This window comes from Carassius gibelio, chromosome A14 (genome assembly GCF_023724105.1).
Source record: "Carassius gibelio isolate Cgi1373 ecotype wild population from Czech Republic chromosome A14, carGib1.2-hapl.c, whole genome shotgun sequence".
Taxonomy (NCBI): Eukaryota; Metazoa; Chordata; class Actinopteri; order Cypriniformes; family Cyprinidae; genus Carassius; species Carassius gibelio.
Window position 1 is genome coordinate 290609 of NC_068384.1, and position 18014 is coordinate 308622.

The 18014-nt window shown below is 36.3% G+C and overlaps 1 protein-coding gene across 1 annotated transcript in view; it reads right to left on the minus strand.

Moving 5' to 3' along the window:
• Positions 1 to 213: 213 nt before the first annotated feature.
• LOC128027070 (brefeldin A-inhibited guanine nucleotide-exchange protein 1-like) overlaps positions 214 to 18014 on the minus strand; it is a 26277-nt gene continuing 8476 nt past the window's right edge. The window contains exons 2-13 of the mRNA XM_052614387.1: positions 14476 to 14632; positions 14244 to 14390; positions 12890 to 13069; positions 12722 to 12775; positions 8430 to 8697; positions 6860 to 6970; positions 5903 to 6093; positions 2918 to 3051; positions 1529 to 1763; positions 1108 to 1207; positions 879 to 1018; positions 214 to 393 (exon numbers count right to left, since the gene is read on the minus strand). Coding sequence (XP_052470347.1) covers positions 229 to 393; positions 879 to 1018; positions 1108 to 1207; positions 1529 to 1763; positions 2918 to 3051; positions 5903 to 6093; positions 6860 to 6970; positions 8430 to 8697; positions 12722 to 12775; positions 12890 to 13069; positions 14244 to 14390; positions 14476 to 14632 — 1882 coding nt within the window. The 3' untranslated portion in view covers positions 214 to 228. The remainder of the gene's footprint in view (positions 394 to 878; positions 1019 to 1107; positions 1208 to 1528; positions 1764 to 2917; positions 3052 to 5902; positions 6094 to 6859; positions 6971 to 8429; positions 8698 to 12721; positions 12776 to 12889; positions 13070 to 14243; positions 14391 to 14475; positions 14633 to 18014) is intronic.

The window sequence follows — 18014 nt, forward strand, 5'->3', positions numbered from 1 at the left end:
CATCTCCTGCCTGTCTTTGAGGCACAGGACTCCTAGTGCGCTGTCCTCAAAAGCAACTGTTCATCCATTTGGTTCTGCACTAGCCAGAAGCCTCTGGAATGCAGCTTAAATGCACTCAGAGGACACTCACTTAGAAAAGCCAGGGCCACGACCTGGAAATAATTAATGTAACTGCTTGGATCCAAGACATATCAGGGTACAGTGGGGCTAAATAAGTTTCTGCAGGTATTATACTGGTTGAGGAGCTAGTACTGATGTTTTGTTATTTTGACTGTTTGCCTTACCGAGACTTGTCTGGGAATTGGGGTTGACATATTGGTCTTTGCTCCACTCCACCATACACTTGAGAATGGACACCAGACACTCCAGTCCTTTCTTCCTTAGAGTCAGCTCCTGAGGGACAACATGACCTGGGATCACTAACACACTTTTAAAAGAATAGTTCTTATAATTTACCTGTTCCAAATCAAACATTTTAAGGGAAAAAAAAGACACTTGAAGAAGATTTAAACTACAAAAAGAACAACAGCATCGTAAAAGTAGTTCATACCAGATTCCTGTGCCATATGTTCCTTTTAAATAAATAAAATGTACAAATATATACAGTATAGACAGTGCTGGGTAGTAACTGATTACATGTAATCTGGATTAGGTAATATACGTTTTTATGGATTACATATTATCCACATGTCTTTACTGCCACGTTTGATTAATTTAATGTGTCCTTGTTTGAGTGCCAATGCACACAATATGATTTTATACGGGAAAGAGCACTTCAAATGTCTTTTTATGAGCTCATGAACATAATAAGGGAATAAGGGTGTGTAAGTGATGACAATATCTGCATCAACCAATCCGTTTAAGGACAGTGTGTTTACCTGAAGTGGGGTTGTACCCAGTTCATGGCCTCCTCGTCCTTGTGCAATCTTTGAGAGGTCATTCACCAGCCTCTCGAAAATATTAGCAGCATTCAGGTCACAATCATAATTAACATAGATATCTACCACACTCTGCGCATCTGTGAGAGTAGAAATAACATAGAATAACTTGTAGAAACACTCTCTTATATATATTTGAAAGTGAGATGGTAAAGGAAAACTTTCATACCAGCACATATTCTAGTGAGGGTTTGAATGACCATCCACTTGTGGTCATACGAGCTTGTGGACGTTTCCAGAATATAAAGAAAAATCTCTTTGAAAAACACCTGAGGAGAGAAAAACTTTAATTGTCAATTTTTTTTTTTTTTTACCTCATTCAAATTCATAACCAACAAAACAATAATGATTTTTCAACAATATATGGGGTTGCCAAGATACACAATACTACACAATAAATCATAACACACTCATCTGGTATGAGACACACACACACACACAAAGAGACAGGCTGAGGCAGAATGACAAGCTTTCATCTTAAACCACAGCTTAAATAAATCCACTCTGTCAGCTAGATGCTCCACAGACTGACGCCATCAGAGCAAGATGCGCAAACACATCGCGATTCGGGGGAAACTGAGTTCAGGCACCTCGATTTGCATCTTGAGATGTGTCTTGAAGTTAGACAGGAGGGTGAGGAAGATGGACAGCGACAGGTCGAACACCTCAGGGACAGACGAGACGCCGTTTTTAGACAGCGCTACGCACAGGTACTGCTTGATGGCGTTGATGAACATCTCGTTGGTTTTGAAGATGGGCCCAGCGTTCTGCAGGATGGACAGGAGAAGCTGCAGCGAGAGGACCTTGGACCGCAGCTCATGGGATCTGGAGGAAGTTGAGGAATCTTAGGTGAATAAAACAATATATTTAATACTCATTCCATATAAAATACCCATGCCAAGGCCAAATTAAACTCAGTAAAGAAGAATCAGTTAACTTTTCCCTTAATGGTGTGAAAACTGACATGGCCAAAGAAGACATACATATATATATATATATATATGTACATAGAATGTATGTATATATATGTATGTAGAAAAAATCTGAAAACTGAAAAATAAAAGCTAAATGTAAAAAAAATCTAATTCAATAATAGCATATACATAATATTAAAATAACACTGGATGATGGTTTTCTGCTGATGCAACAAATGCAACAACTACACACTTTAATTAAAATATCTCATCTAAATTAATTCAATTATTAAGTATTAAATTCAATATTAATATAATAATTCTCAAAACTTTGCAGCAACAGAATCCAAAGGCATTTTACAGAAACAGCTCCCAAACCTGTATTAACTGTAATTTTCTGGACGGTTGTCAGGGCACTTCATGTGCTGTAGACAGTTGCTAAGTGGCTTCTTAAAGATCCTTCAATGAAAGTCCATTTTATTGTCTTCTAATTCAATCATTAAAAAAAAGTAATTAAAAAAATTCAACAAAAAAAAACAACCTCTCCTCAGCAAACTCCATGATCTGAGGCATCATTCATGTCCCTAACCTCCATCTATGATTAGTGCCTTAGTACGCACCACTGATAAATACAGTCCTGCTGTAAATCAAGAGAGGTCAACAGGTCTCAGTCCATTTGACAAAGAGTGATCAATAACACTGAAACAAGCTTCCTGCCTCACTGCCTCTCAAGACACACCAGAATGAATGTCTCTCTTTCTCTTCAAATGACAGGGAAGGAACATCTCTCTTGCCCTCTGACAGCCTTATTCACCTGTTATGAGACAGCAGCTGATAAAACCACAGACAATTCTACTCTGTGCAATGCAGACTGATGCCTTCAACACTCTCGATCCAAAATATCTACAACCACAGATCTCAGATTAGGATATAACCACATCAAACTCAATCGGATTAAGACTGGAGAATATTAGTGTTATTTTTGGCACGACATTTGTCACAACAAATGAACAATTCATATTGTATACAGTCAGATGTTTGTTTGTTTTAGAAAGATGAGCTTACTTCGGATCAGGGGGACCATCTGAAAGGGGCTTCATGGAGAGCTTGCAGAGTGAACGGAATACCAAGAATGCATCCTTCTGGAGAATGTGGGAAAACTTTGCACCTGGTGCTGGACCAGTGGTAGCTACCGATTCCTGTGGGAGAAATGCTCATTTTAGAATCTTACAGTAGACAAATTTAACTGCCAGGAATATGAATCATCATCTATAGCACATAACATGCATCAACCATAAAAAAAACGAACAAGCCATAAAATTGGCGTTAGGGTCCATTAAGCATATACAACTGCCCCCAAAAAATATTTGGACACTTATGACACTTAAATTAATATATGAAAATTTAATAATAGGATTTCTGCAGAGTTTTTAAAATCCAATTTAAGAACTTTACTACCAACACAAATAAAATGAATCCTGTATGTTCATACAGAACAAACCCATTCCATCTTAAAATAAAACATGTATTTCAGATTATTTTATTTTATTAAACTGGCACACACTGACAAATCTTCTGGGCTGATTATAACATGCATGTTAATGAAATGTGTGTAGGTATGAAAATATCCTCCAAAATTTCATCGCTCGTGGCCAGTGCACTCTTAAACAGTTATGAGCAGCAGGCTCTGTCCTGTGTGTGAAATTTTTTATTTTTGTTATCACTTTGGCCATTTGACTTCTAGCAGTATCCAGTGTTTCCTATACATTGAGTTATTTGTGACGGCTTGTCACTATATCAAAACTGACTGCAACAAATAGATTTCCCAAAAGGCTTATACTTTGTTGAATAAAACAAGCACTACACGTCTGCTCCAACAGCACCTCCTGCTGGCAGAGACTTAATTTGCAGTCTGTGGGAAACACTGGTGACTGTCAGTAAATATTATCAAAAAGCATGCTTCAAAACTGTTTTGAGACATGCATTGTTATTCCAAATTGGGCTACTACTACTATTACTATTTTGTACCCTGCAATAATAATTCGCTCAAACTCGCTTTTATAATATGAATGGGAAATAGGGCTGCACGATGTGTCCTTTAAGCATCTATATCGCGATGTACGAATCCATGGAAGTCACATCGCAGGATGTGCGATGTAGGCTGTCGTAGTTGATCTGTTATTCATTAACTGTACGGGCCAGCTACTCCCCGGCCCTTGACGAATGTGATTCGCGGATTAATTGCACAGCTTAACCATCATAGAGTGAAAGTTTTTCATTGACAGGACTGAAAAATACATGCAAGTTTAACAGGGCAGAGAGAGAGAGCACGTGAGAGAGACAGAGAGAGAGAGCGCGCATGAGAGAGAGACAGAGAGAGAGAGAGCGCGCGCTGTCTTCAAACAACACGAGCGCTGTCTTCAAACAACACAAGCGCTGTCTTCAAACAACACGAGCGCTGTCTTCAAACAACACGAGCACTGTCTTGCTCTCTCTCCCTCGCGCATATTAATCAATTGACACGATGTGCTTACCCCATTTTTGTTTGTAAGAAAAATATCGCAATATATATCGCAGAAAAATAAAATATCGCAATGTCATTTTTTCCCAATATCGTGCAGCCCTAATGGAAAACGAAATAAAATCGGCCAAAAAAATTGGCATCATACAGTATATCAGCCATCGGCTCCTTGATCTCTAAATATCGGCATCGGTCGACCTAAAAAAAATGGGTAAATGCAAATTTTAAATATTCGGGACTTATGTTTTATTCAACATATACCTAAGTATTGAAATTGGTTTATGCAATTAAATATCAATACAATATTAATCAGATGTCAATCGATATTGGATTTTGCTGGTATGATAATATTGTGTTTAAAGAAAGACAATAACAAGATTGTGACAATATTATACTGAATGTGTTAAATCAGCGGTTCTCAACTGGTTTGTCCATGGGACCCACATTTTCCGATGGTCATCAAGCCGCATCCTATTTTTTCATAAATTTATGTAAAATCCTTCCCAGCTAACACACGCAGTACCAGTTAAGTGATTTATTGGTACTTTACATTTATTTCACACGTTGCATACTCATAGTTTCTTTTGCGCTTTAGTTAAGTCATAAACAGCTTGCACCGCCGCATTGCACGTGCAATTGAAGAGTGCATGCTACAAGCACAGTATAATGTCTGACAGGACATGATAGTTTGTTTTTCTGAGGTGAGAGACTTTTCTTTTTCGTAACAAGTTAAGTAAATACAGCAGAATAATGAAACTGACATTAAGCCTGACAAAATCTCATCCGATCACAGATATTGAATCAGGACAGTGCGTTTTTCTCAGGCAAGCTTTACGTAAAATGTGTCTAACAGAAGTGTCAACAGTTTTCACGTTACGTCATGTCTTTCAAAATAAAAGTCTCGCATCAGAAAAACATTTTAGAATTACGTTTTTGTTGTTGCTGATGATGTTTCTTTTACTGTACACTCCGCGACCCATTCAGAACGGTCTTGCGACCCACTTTTTCGTTGCGACCCACCAGTTGAGAAACACTGTGTTAAATAATTTTCTTATTCTTTCCTTCTTGTGTTGGGGTGACCTAAAGAGAAGATACAATTGTGTTGAATTAAAGGCCAGATACAGTTTACTGTGTAAGCAAAGAAACAGGAAAAAAGAAAGAAGAAGATTTAAAGTATAACGTAGGGCTTTAAACATTTAAAAAAAAAAAAAAAAAACTGGGACTCTTTATTTCTAAGAGTCCATGCTTTACTACTTCTAGCTGCTCATTCAAAAAGATGAGGGAGAACTGCTTTTTTACAAAACATTTCACAAGAAGCAGTTTGTTATTATAGCAAAACACTTGAGAGAAATGAGGGTATCATGGTTTGTGACATCGCAAACAAGCCCTAAAATTTAATTTTGAAGAATTCAACTGTTAAATCAATGAAGTCAGTTCTGGATAAACAATCCTGTCAAAACAATTACACGTGTAAACAAGGAGCCGTTTTACTTGTTTTCCCCATTCATAGCAGAAGTGGAAGCCGGTACCTGAGTGTCATTGGAGGAGACAGACAGCCTGTCGTCGGGTAGGGACGGAGTGAAGCTCGCAGAGATGGGCGTGCCAGGGATGCTGTTGGCGTGAACATTTTCGTTGTCGCTGCCCAACCCTCCCTCCTCTTCCAGAGAGTTTGGAATGCCCTCAGCTGGCTCAGCCTCGCCCTCACGGCTTTCCTTAACATCTGAACACAGAAAAACAGCCTTCAGGCTAGGTCCTGGTTTAAAGTGTATCACTATCAACATCAAACCACCACTAGAGCAGTCATTTAATAACATAAGATTTGCTTCCTTAAAGGGACAGTTCACCAAAAAACTTCAGAATTATTTCTGAAGGACCATGTCACACTAAAGACTCGGGTAATGGTTGCTGAATCACAGGAATAAATAATATTTTAAAATATATTAAAATAGAAAACTATGGAAGCCTGCTTCCGTCACTGAATAAATAATAAAAAAAGGTAATTGCAACTTTTGGTCTGACAATTCTGACTTCTTTCTCGCAATTCTGACTTCTTTCTCAAAATGTGAATTCTTAGAAATGAATTTTCCTTAGAACCGCATGATTCAAACTAGCAAGTGTGAGATATAAAATCAGAATGCTATAAACTCACAATTGTGAGATAAAAATCTTTTTTTAGTTTACATCTAACAATTCTGACTTTTCTCGCAATTGCGAAGTTCATATTTTGCAGCTCTGACTTTTTCCTTGCAATTCTGACTTTTTCCACTATTCTTATATTCAATATTTATAACTAAAAAAAGACTTGGAAGTTTATATCTCACAATTCTTATTTCGCAAATTGGTGTAATAAAGTTTATATATTGCCATTTTTAATTTATAACTCACATTTGCAAGTAAACTTGCAAAAAACGCAATTACCATACCTATTACATACACATAAATAAAAAAAAAAAATTTTTTTGGGGGGGCTGATGAATATAACTCACCTCCAGCAATTGTGTTCACGACTTCTTGCAAAATGCTCTGTACAATCTCCTGCGCCTTCTCTTCGTAGTTTTCTTCTTCCTCGGTTGCTTCTTTGTCATGCTCTGCCGCACCTAAAAAGACAGAGAACTATGTTAAAGCATCTAATTCTGTCTAGTCAGTCATTCATTGTGTGATAGGAGGATTTTCCCTCCAAGCACGCTCTGTAGTCACATTTAATCCACGTTATCATTTTCCCAATTTAACTTTAATAAGTGTTATTAAGAGGGGACTCCATACTGCCTGTAACTGGGTGATGTTCTGATGGAAAGCGGTGCAATTAAACTTATGTAAGACTCAGAGACACTGACACAGTTTTCCAATAATGTCATCAGAACATTAGAACACATCATTAAAAGATGTCTCATCTGTTCTGATGTCAAGCCTGAATACACGATTGATTAACTAATAATGACTAGGAATCAGAAATGCTTGTGTGTGTCTAGCAGTGTTGGGAGGAGGAGGTTAACCAACTAAAATTAGTGATTTTATTAACTTAAAGGGATATTTCACCCAAAGATGAATATTCTGTCATTGTTAACTCACCCTCATGTAATCTCAAACCAATAAGACTTTTGTTAATCTTCAAAACACAACGTAAGATATTTGTAACAAGGTTTCTGTCTCTCTATTGAAAATCCAAGTAAGCAAAATGTAGAAAATCCAACAAGGTCGCAAAGGCATCATAAACCAAATCCATATAAATCTAGTAGTTTAATTCTCATCTTGTACAAATATGTGATCACTTAATATGATGAACTGATTTAATTTAGGCTTTTATTTACCTATAAACACATAAAACATTACATTAAATCTGTATAAATCATAGTATAAAGTTATTACATCTCTGTATAAAACTTGGATTAAGTCACTCAATTTATATGGATTCATTTGGACCTTTTTGGATCTTCTACATTTTGTTTACCTGGATTCTTCAACGGAGGGACAGAAACCTCTAAGATTTTAATATAAATATCTTAATTTGTGGTTCAAAGATTAACCAATATCTTATTGGGTTAAAAATGACATGAGAGTGAGTAAATAATGACAAAAATGATTTTCATGTTATCTTTAAAATTGTAAAAAAAAAAAAAAAAAAATTAAATTAAATTAAATTAATGCATTTAGCAAACGCTTTTATCCAAAGCGACTTACAGTGCATTCAGGCTATCAATTTTAACATATCATTTAACATATTAATTGCAATGCTCTACCAATTGAGCTACAGGAACACTACAATTAATTTTATAGTATAATTTAATGCCATGTGAGCACCAAAGATGATTTTAATGATCTTATTATTTTATAAAGAATAAATCTTTAAACAGAAAATACAAATCTTTGTGAATACATCCTAAATACACCTTATACTTTACATTTTCAGTCTGGTGAACTGAGGCAATAACGAAAAGCACTCTCCTAGAATATTCCACTGGTGTCTAGAGTCATTTAGAGAAATTAGCATAACCATTTACATAAACATGGAGCCCTAAAGCTAAATTAATCTCTGCATGTTTGCGCGCTTCTCTTTACTTTGCGCAGCAGCAGTAGCCTGGTCTGCCTCGGTTTGCTCATTCTCCGCAGGGCAGAAGTCCGTGCCGTTCTCTGGTTCGGGACTCTCGTACAGTGGGGATCCCTGCTCGACCTTGCTGCCCTGGTTTCCCGGTCCACCGTTGGCCTCCGAGGGCAGGCTTTTGCCGGGGGTGTCAGTGTGCCGCTGTCCAGGAGACTCTGGTTCTTGCTGGCTGACTGGAGAATGCTGCCTGTGCCTTTCTCTCTCCATCTGCTTGGCTTCCTGCAGCTGGAACACACATACACACAAAGTCAATTCATTTTAAACATGTATCAGGGTTAGTTTACACACTCATGTTCCCTCCGGGGCAGCCGGGAGCCCAAAGCCAAGCTGATGTACATCCATTTCTCTGAACGGGAGGCAAATGATTATGTTTAGGAATACAGACGGTTCCCGTTCTTTGAAACAAAAAGCAACACAAGACCAGGATCTTATAGCATCTTACTGTATATGAAGACAATGTCTGTGCTCATAGAGACAGATGGTGGTTAGACTACGTGCACCTAGAATGACATTCCGGTCTATACACATGCTTACATTGGTGTGTTTTTTTAAGCAGGATAAGTGTATGACTCTTAAAGGGGTGGTTTACTCGAAAACAAAAATTCTGTCATCATTTACTCATTCCCATGAAGTTTTCAACCTTTTTGACATGTTTCTTCTGTGGAACAACAGAAAAGATACTGTATACACAAGGAAAGTCAATCCAAAATCGTTTATGATCTGCATGTTTTGTTTCAAGACAACAAATATGTCAAAAATCACACTTGGTTCAAATGGTCTAAATATGACATCACGGGAAAAAAAATAAATAAATTGGGCGTGGCAACTGATAAAAGAAAAATATGGCTGTAAATGAGAAAATATCAAATAAATAAAAAGCTCTGATACAACACCAGCATCTCATACTTAGTAAATCAAAACTAATAAAAGTAAACCAATACCTTGGGAGATACAACTGATTAAGCTAGGTTTGTTAATAGATTTAATAATTCAATATATACAATTTGCAATTAACATAATATCATTTTATATATTTAAAATTATAGTTATAATTTATGAAATAAATAAATTAAATAATAAATAAATTTGGTACAACACCTTAAATGTAAATAACATTAAGTCCTACCAACTCATACAATGAAACTATGGATTCAATCATTCAAAACTATGGATTGAATCATTCAATTTAAATATTTAACATTTACAAATATTTTTAATGAATTATACATTATATTTGTAATCCGTAAGATAAAAACAAAAATAAAACAAATATAAAAAATCCATCTCAACAGAGTAAATTCTCCCAGATACTTTTGTTAAACATACCGACTAGATTTGATTTATAAATTAAATAAATAAAACAATTCTATTTGTAACATATAGGGAAACATTAAACAACCTTATTTAGCAATCAGACTGGTGAATACACTGCCTTTATCTATTACCCATTTAATGTAACGGGTTTATTATTAAAGTATGATGGACAAAGACGTCCATTCTGTAGAGCTTTCGACTGAATTCAGGTGGTCTAATATGGCCTGGTCCGTGTGGTCAAAACCAGTGTTAATTTTGACACGAAATTTTAATTTAGTTTTAGTCTTAGTCTTTTGACTATAATTCTTTTTAGTTTTAGTCAAGTTTTAGTCATCTGATTTGTTTTAATTTTAGTCTTATTTTAGTCGACTAAAATTGCTTGGTATTTTAGTCGACTAAAATAAGACTAAAATCAATAACAGATTTACTAGACAATTTTTTTACAGCTGGTATAGGAAACAAACTTAACCAAAATATATAAAAGACAAATTCAACTTTATTTCAACACAACTGTGTCTTTATTTCGATTCAAAAGCTTTTATGCAGCAACAAACACTGTCATGATAATGTAAACAATAACTAGCTGCCAATTGACCATCAATAAAAGAAAAATAAAGTTAGGTCCAGGACCTTAAAGCTTACAGCTGAGCTGAACAATAAGTGCATACATTTAAAGTAAATATTTAATAAGTTGGGTGGATAAAAAAAGTAATAAGATTTTATAAGGTATTCATTTGTCTAGCAATATTGTATGTTTTAAATACTACAATATTGCTAGATTAGTATGTATAATGATAGGATGTGAACATTCATGTTTCACATGACTAATATAGAAATATTTGTGATATTGTCAACAAGTAGAACATTATAAAATATACTAAACATTAGTATTAATCAAATGTATGTATCATAATATTACGTATTAGTGTTGTGCTCTCATCTAACTTGAAGAAGGGGCTATTTTACAGTACTTTTCAGTTCGAAATATTTAATGCTACAACATCTACACTGCAGTCTTCCAATTTTGCTTAGCTCAATAAACAAAAGAACATCGTTGTGAAATTACATTTGAGAAAATGTCCAGGTGGCTCGTCTGTTAATGTCTTTTCAAATTGGTTGTGTTCTTGCCACGAATGAGCGCTCCGCGTGCTTTACACTTCGTTTTGTTTTGTTCGTCGTCAAACGTGAAGTGAGCTGTGGACATTTTGTCGCTCTTTTAGACATCACCTCTAAAATGCCGACTTCCCGGGAGCTCATTTAAAAACTGAAAACCTTTGCTTCACGTCTCAATAAGTCAGGCTCGGATTGGTTCTCTTCTCTCATGCAGTCTCGCCTGTTCCGTTTTGCCGGTTCTTTTGTTCATTCCTCTGCATCTCTTCCGTCTGCTGATTTGATTTTCGTCACAGTCTATTTTCGTCTCGTCCTTTATTCGTTGACGATAATGTCAATCAATTTAGTCATAGTTTTAGTCTCCATCAGTGCCTTCTTTTTTAGTTTTCGTTTCGTTTTCGTCCGCAAAAATATATTCGTGACGAAAATAATGACGAAAATATTTAGTCAACGAAATTAACACTGGTCAAAACAGACACAAATCTTCATTATTGTACAGCTGATTAGTTATGCATGGTGTGTCTGGCCGCGTCAGAATGTGTCATGCTCTGCCCGGACTTCTAAAACTGCATGACAGTGTGTTTTGCTTGTGCCAAAACTGCAAATGGCATCCTTTTGATTAATGCAGCAACTGTGAAACATCTAAACTGCACCTCACGGTCCTCATCCACATGCAGCTACCTAAACCACAAAGGTACAGACACATGGTGTTTGCTCCTGGTTTCAACATCCATCTCGGATGATCGGAACCCAAATGACAACACTGAATGAGATCGTAAACAAGGTCCATGATGTTTTTTGATCTGATCCCTCAGTGCAAAACGTGTCCTGAACAACAATACCCATCTGGAACATCAAAACTCAGATCCGATGACTGCTTATTATTTCAGAAAATAGTTGTGGAATTCTCCATGGAGCATTAAAATGCATGTATTAAAATGTTTCTTTTAAAATATTTGTAAATAATAATAAACATTGTATTATTTTATGATGAATGACTGTGCATATAAATACAAATAATTACATATTTTATTTTATTCATACGGTGAAAAAAATGGGGGAAACCTTGATTATTTTAAATCGATTTGTATATTTACATTGCATTTACATACAGATTTAACATTCTGAAAATACAACAAATATTTGATCAAATGTTGGTTGCTCTGTTCAGCTTTCTAATATTTTATTTCCAATACATGCTGTTCTCTCGAGCCTTTTCAGGAAGAATTCTTGAAAAAAAATTATGATTTTCGCTATAATATTAAGTGGCACAACAATAATAACAATAAAATTGTTAATATTATTTCATTTTAAAATGTATTAATGCTTTATTTATTTATGTATGTCATTATTTTTGATAAAAATATGAAATTTTTAAATCATACTGATATTGTTAAAGGCTAAACAATATCTTAAATATAATTCCAAGTCGAATAGAGCAACAAATGGAGGCATAAATCAAATGGCGTTACTACCAGGTGTCAACAGCTGTTTTCACTGACAATGTATGTCCAAAGCACCTGAGACAGATGTTACTACCAGGTGTAAACGTGGCCTTACAAATGAGAGAGAGCTGCTGGAATCACACTCTTCCACAACACGTAAACATGGTAAGACAGATGAAAGGAAGTCATTTGTAATGGAGGCGATGACAGCAGGCAGAAAATGAAGGCAATGAAGCCAAGGCAAGCAGACAGGAGCGAGACGTCTGCGAGAGATCGGAGAGAGAGAGACAGAGTGCGCGAGTGATTGATGAAACTGATGCACACAAACCAGAGAAAACTTCAGATCAAGCACATTTCAAGGCAGTCCTGTCACTCTTTACCTGACGATCTCGCTTTCTTGATGCCAAAGACCAACTGATCTTGTGATTTGTAAGCTATGTTTTGAGGGGAAAGGAGGAGGAGAGTCATCAACCAAAAAGAAAGAAGAAATGTTAGATCAAGGTGTCGTTTCTCCATATTACCACAGGAGAAAGGTCAAATGCACTCACTGCTTGGTTCTCCATGCGGGCGAATATCACATTCAGCATCTGTGTGAGGGTGGCTTTGGCCGTGGTCTGGTTGATGAGGTTCTTACTGGCCAGATAGATGTTGTAGCACGTTCTCACGGCCTGGAGAACCGTACCTTCGTGGATCTCTATGTGCTGCGAGGTCACGGCTGTGAGCAAGGCCTGTCGGGACCGGTGTAAAAAAGAAACAAACACAAATGTAACCACAGAGGACATTAAGACACAACTGTAGCCACAAATCCTAGGAAAGTATTCGGACGATATGGAGGAGAGTTGTTATTTATTACTTTAGCTGTGGAAATCTTGGTAAAGTTCAAACAGATTAGGCTCGACAAGCGGCCGCATGAAAGAGGTCAGCATCTCTCAGGAGCCGTGCTTGTCCTGCTACTCCACATTCCACGAGGAGATTTGTAAAACAATAGCTCAGGCAAATGACGCGATGGAAATCGGAGCACTACAGGTTAGAGCAGTTCTACATAAACAACAAGAGAGAGCAACCTACATACTCAAACTGAAAAAAGACTGCTTTATTTTGCTCGTGGTTAATTCTGTCATTTTTGTATATTATTATTCGGTTTGTTTGTTTTTTGGACACTAGGTAGACAACTGGAAACTGTTGAAGACAAAGACTAAAGACTAAAATTAAATCAGCACTGAATTAATAGAACCTATTAAAAATTGCCAATGCATTTAAATAAATTAAAGATAATTAAACAGAATTTCCATTTAGCAGCTGAAAGATATATTTCAACCAGTTTTGCAAAAAAAAAAAAAAAAAAAAAAAAAAAAAAAAAATTATATATATATATATATATATATATATATATATATATATATATAGAGAGAGAGAGAGAGAGAGAGAGAGAGAGAGAGAGAGAGAGATTACAGAAAATATTTCATGTTTTTTTTCCTAAAATATTTTGTTTTAAAACGTAGTAGAACAACAACTGATTGTTTAAGTTTGTTTATTTTGATGCATAATTTTAAAGTATAATGTCGCAATAAATTAGAATTTAATAATAATAATTATTATAGCATTTCATAGAATAAATGCTATTCAATTCTAAATGATGATGAGAAAGGGATTTTCAAATTATTAAAACAATGTCAAAACAAAGAAATTTGTCATGCAATTATTATTATTTAAAATCATTATTTAATTAGAGATATATTTCTGGTCTACTTTCTTTTATGTAGTTTAATACTGCAATACTGAAGATCCTGTATAAACATCACCCAAATAACCTACCCTGAGCATTTCTGAATTGAATCAAACCAAAACATGGCATTATTTGCTCTGCATTTTTATGCGCAATCTCATATAAAAATATTTGACCTTTATAATTTGCAATAGGACGCCTTCATCCGTCTGCGGTCCTTGGAAACAGCCACATATAGTCTCTATGATCCTGTCTATGAGCTTTTTTCCAGGGGTGGTGTTGTCTGGAGCGCTGCCCGTTAGGTGACCATATGCTATGAGTTTCTGAAAAATCAGAAACACAGCGCATGAAATGAGACATCCTCATCATAAAAAGCATCCTGACACAAGTGTGTTGTAGGGCACTGACCTGTAAACAGTCTAGAGAGGTGATGACGATGCGCGGACATTTGGACTGACAGGCCAACTCAAACGGCAGGAAGTACTTATCTGCTTCAATGAAGTTGGTCTTGGATTTGATAGGCGGCAAAGTACTGGAACTTGACTTGTTGTCCCCAGCCGGTGGGCTGCAAAACAAAATTATCCTGGATTATTCCTCTTTTTCTAGCCTTCCTTAGATTTTAGATCGCTTGTAAAAGCGGCGTGCATATTTTACTTTCACTTTCAAATTAGCAGCATTTCCCTGTAAAACAACTGTTCGTTTTTAGCTAGTTTTAGTTTTTTCCCTCTTTTTCTGCTTTCACTTTTAAATAGCTTGTAAAAGCCCTGTGCATTACTTTTAAAATTAGTGGCAATTCGGCGTCAACTGCTTTAATGCAATTCAACAAAATACAACGTCAAACTTACTTAGCCTAAAAATCTTAGCCTAAACAATTGTGATTGTTGTGTAAGTTTTCCGATTTTAATTAATTAGACATGCTTATTGATTTACCATTAAAATAGTCTAAAAAGATGGAAACAGAAAAAAACTGATTTTGGAAAAAATGAAATGGATTTCAAAGGGCCTTACATTAAATTACAGTGAAACACTGCATTTTCTTTATTTTTTTTATACACAAAAACCCTTTAGTTCTGCCAGGGGTGGAAAGCCCTTGAATCTTTTTATATATCCACACTGCAGTGGATGTGACCTAGACTGCCAACTCTCGCTTAATATCCAGCCACTGTATCAGCTCGAGATGAGCAACGGATCTGGAGTGGTGCCAGGCCAAGCCAAGACTGCTGTGTGTTAGCAAGGACGAGCTTTACGATTTCCTTCAGCAAGACGACTTGATGAGTGCAGTGGGACATGGGGAAGAGGTTGGGGGAGATAAAAAGAATGAAGTTGAGTGGAGAGAGAGAGAGAGAGAGAGAGAGAGAGAGAGAGAGAGAGAGAGAGAGAGAGAGAGAGAGAGAAAGTGATGATGAATAAAGTGGAGCACTAAATGGACGTGTTGCCAAAAGAGAAAGTGACAGAGAGCAAAGCCGTGGAAGAGAAAGATGCAGTCGCTATTCATATCACACAGTTTATGAGATATGATAGTATTGTGGTGAGGTATATTATGGACGATTATGGTTCTATTATGTCATTAAAACCCAAATAATGTTTCGCTTTGGGGAACAGGAGCTCACATGCTTTTTTTGTTAAGATTCCCATTATTCATTTATTACAAATCTCGGCTGTGTTAAATTTGAATTGGAAAAATGACTCACAACTGTTGTTAACTGCTCTGAATGAGTTTCTGATTCAATGAGTCTGATTCAAACTGCTAATTACAAACGCAAAGCTGTTTTGTGATTCTGATTCATTAAAAAAAATGATCATTTATTCACAATTCATTTTTATTCTAAATTTGCAGCTTATATTTTAGCACCTATCATCTATCCAGCTAATTGTCCACAAAAACAAACAGAGAGCACAAAAATGCTGTCTATTTCACGAGGGAACATGCTCTTGAAACCACTGTTCTTTATAGTTCTATAAATGATTCAAATGAATCATTTGGCAAATCTACCACTGAAGCCATCAGTCTGACATATGGACTGAATCGGTCAAAGTATTGTAATGTGTCCCAAATTGCGAGCTTGCCCAATAATGTTTGGAGTGATTCACTGACTGAATGAGTTTGAAACAAACAAGACTGCTTTGTAAATCTTTCTGATTGACTCAGTAAGAAGAACCAAGGTCAAGCTGAATCATGGTCACTGGGCAAACAAAAAGTCAAAACAAAAGCCACTGAATGATTCACTGACTGACTGCTAACTCACAAACAAGGCTATTTTGCAAATCTTTCAGACTGAAAATATCAATAGTCATTTATTCGCAATTCATATTTACTAGAATTCACATTTTCATGTATATCATCCCTTCAAGTTAATTGTATGCAAATATGAACAGCCAACACAAGCCTCATTTTAAGGAACTATTTTTAAAAGGATAATTTATTCACAGTTCCTATTTATGAAAAGACTGCAGCTCATATTTTAGTAAGTACGATCCATCCTGCTAACTGCATGCAAAAGCAAACAGATAGCACAAAAAAAAACAAAGTTGCAAACTTGCTCTTAATCAAATGAACCATTTGCCGAATCTTAACACAGAAAACAAAATACTGTAGGAAAAACAGTCCCAAATCTCTACATTACTCAAAAGTACACACTTTTCCCATTGGTAGATGTCTACTAACTGATATGCAGCCGTGTTGTGTTGCTGTGGCTCTGAGTTAGCTGGCTGAGTCAGCGGGAGGCTTCTACAGTCTAATACACCTCTTCCCATTGGCTCGGATCTCTACCCCTCCTCTCCTCTCTTCACTTCTCTTTCATTCAATCTCATTAATCGGTCTATGGAGGGATTAGCCAGCTCATATTTTTAATTGACATAAATTGAGCTGTAGCCAGGCTACGAGGGAAAATACTAGAGCTCCGCCGGGCTCAGAGATTACCTCACACACATCTCTCATTTAGCCTGAACTTTCACTGTTTCTCTCTCTGCGCTCACCAAATCAAACCCTCCAGAGTAGAGTTAAACCAAGTCGCTAATCAGGCAGAGCTCAAATAGCGCCATAGGCATCGTACAACAATGAGACATCTGAGGAAAAGAATCATCTAGTGCCGTTTTAAAAGATTCAATACAAGTTAAGATCTATGGAGAGCATTTGTGGCTACCCAGAAAATATATTCAAATGTTCTTAAATTTGTAAAAACCGTAATGCATTTACAAAAGGAAGACTGAGGCAAGAGAAAAAGCTGAATTTTCCAGCTCGTACTTCTGTGTATATCATCTATATTTTACGTGGCTTTGCATGGTTATGTGTTGAAATTTGTGTAGCTTTGCTTATATGTTAACAGGTACAAGTCTATTAGTGTTTATTGTAATGTTACATAGACATCTCCGCTATAAATGTGTGCAGAGTGAGTGTGCTGAAAGCGAGAATCACTAGGTGTGTTTACATGGACACTTTTTGCTTCCATCGGAATGAATTCATTCTGATTGACGAATCCGAACGTAGTGTTTACATGAACGGTAAATAAAGTGATCGGGTTGACGTGGGCGTATACATGTCACAAGCTTCTGATTGGATTTACTCTTTTGACATGCGCACACTGCATGAATATACGGTTTCCCGCTGCTGTTTTAAAAAGCACACGTTATATTTATCTACTTCGGGTCCTAATTAGGCGACGACCAGCACATGAACTGTTGTGCTGCTTAACTTTACTTTAGCAAAAAAAAAAAAAAAAAAAATGTAGTAAAAGTCTTAAACGAGGACTGGTGGGACTTTATAATGACAGGACACTTATTTATGACACTTCGTTCACCTAGTTCCATGCGTCATACATCATTACGCTATTTCTACGTCACTGCGTATGCGCAGTACTTTCCAGTTTCGGTTTTCAATCCGAACAAGTGTTTACATGTTCTCTCGCTCGGATTACAAAAGGGATAAACCACCCCTTACCATCCGATCG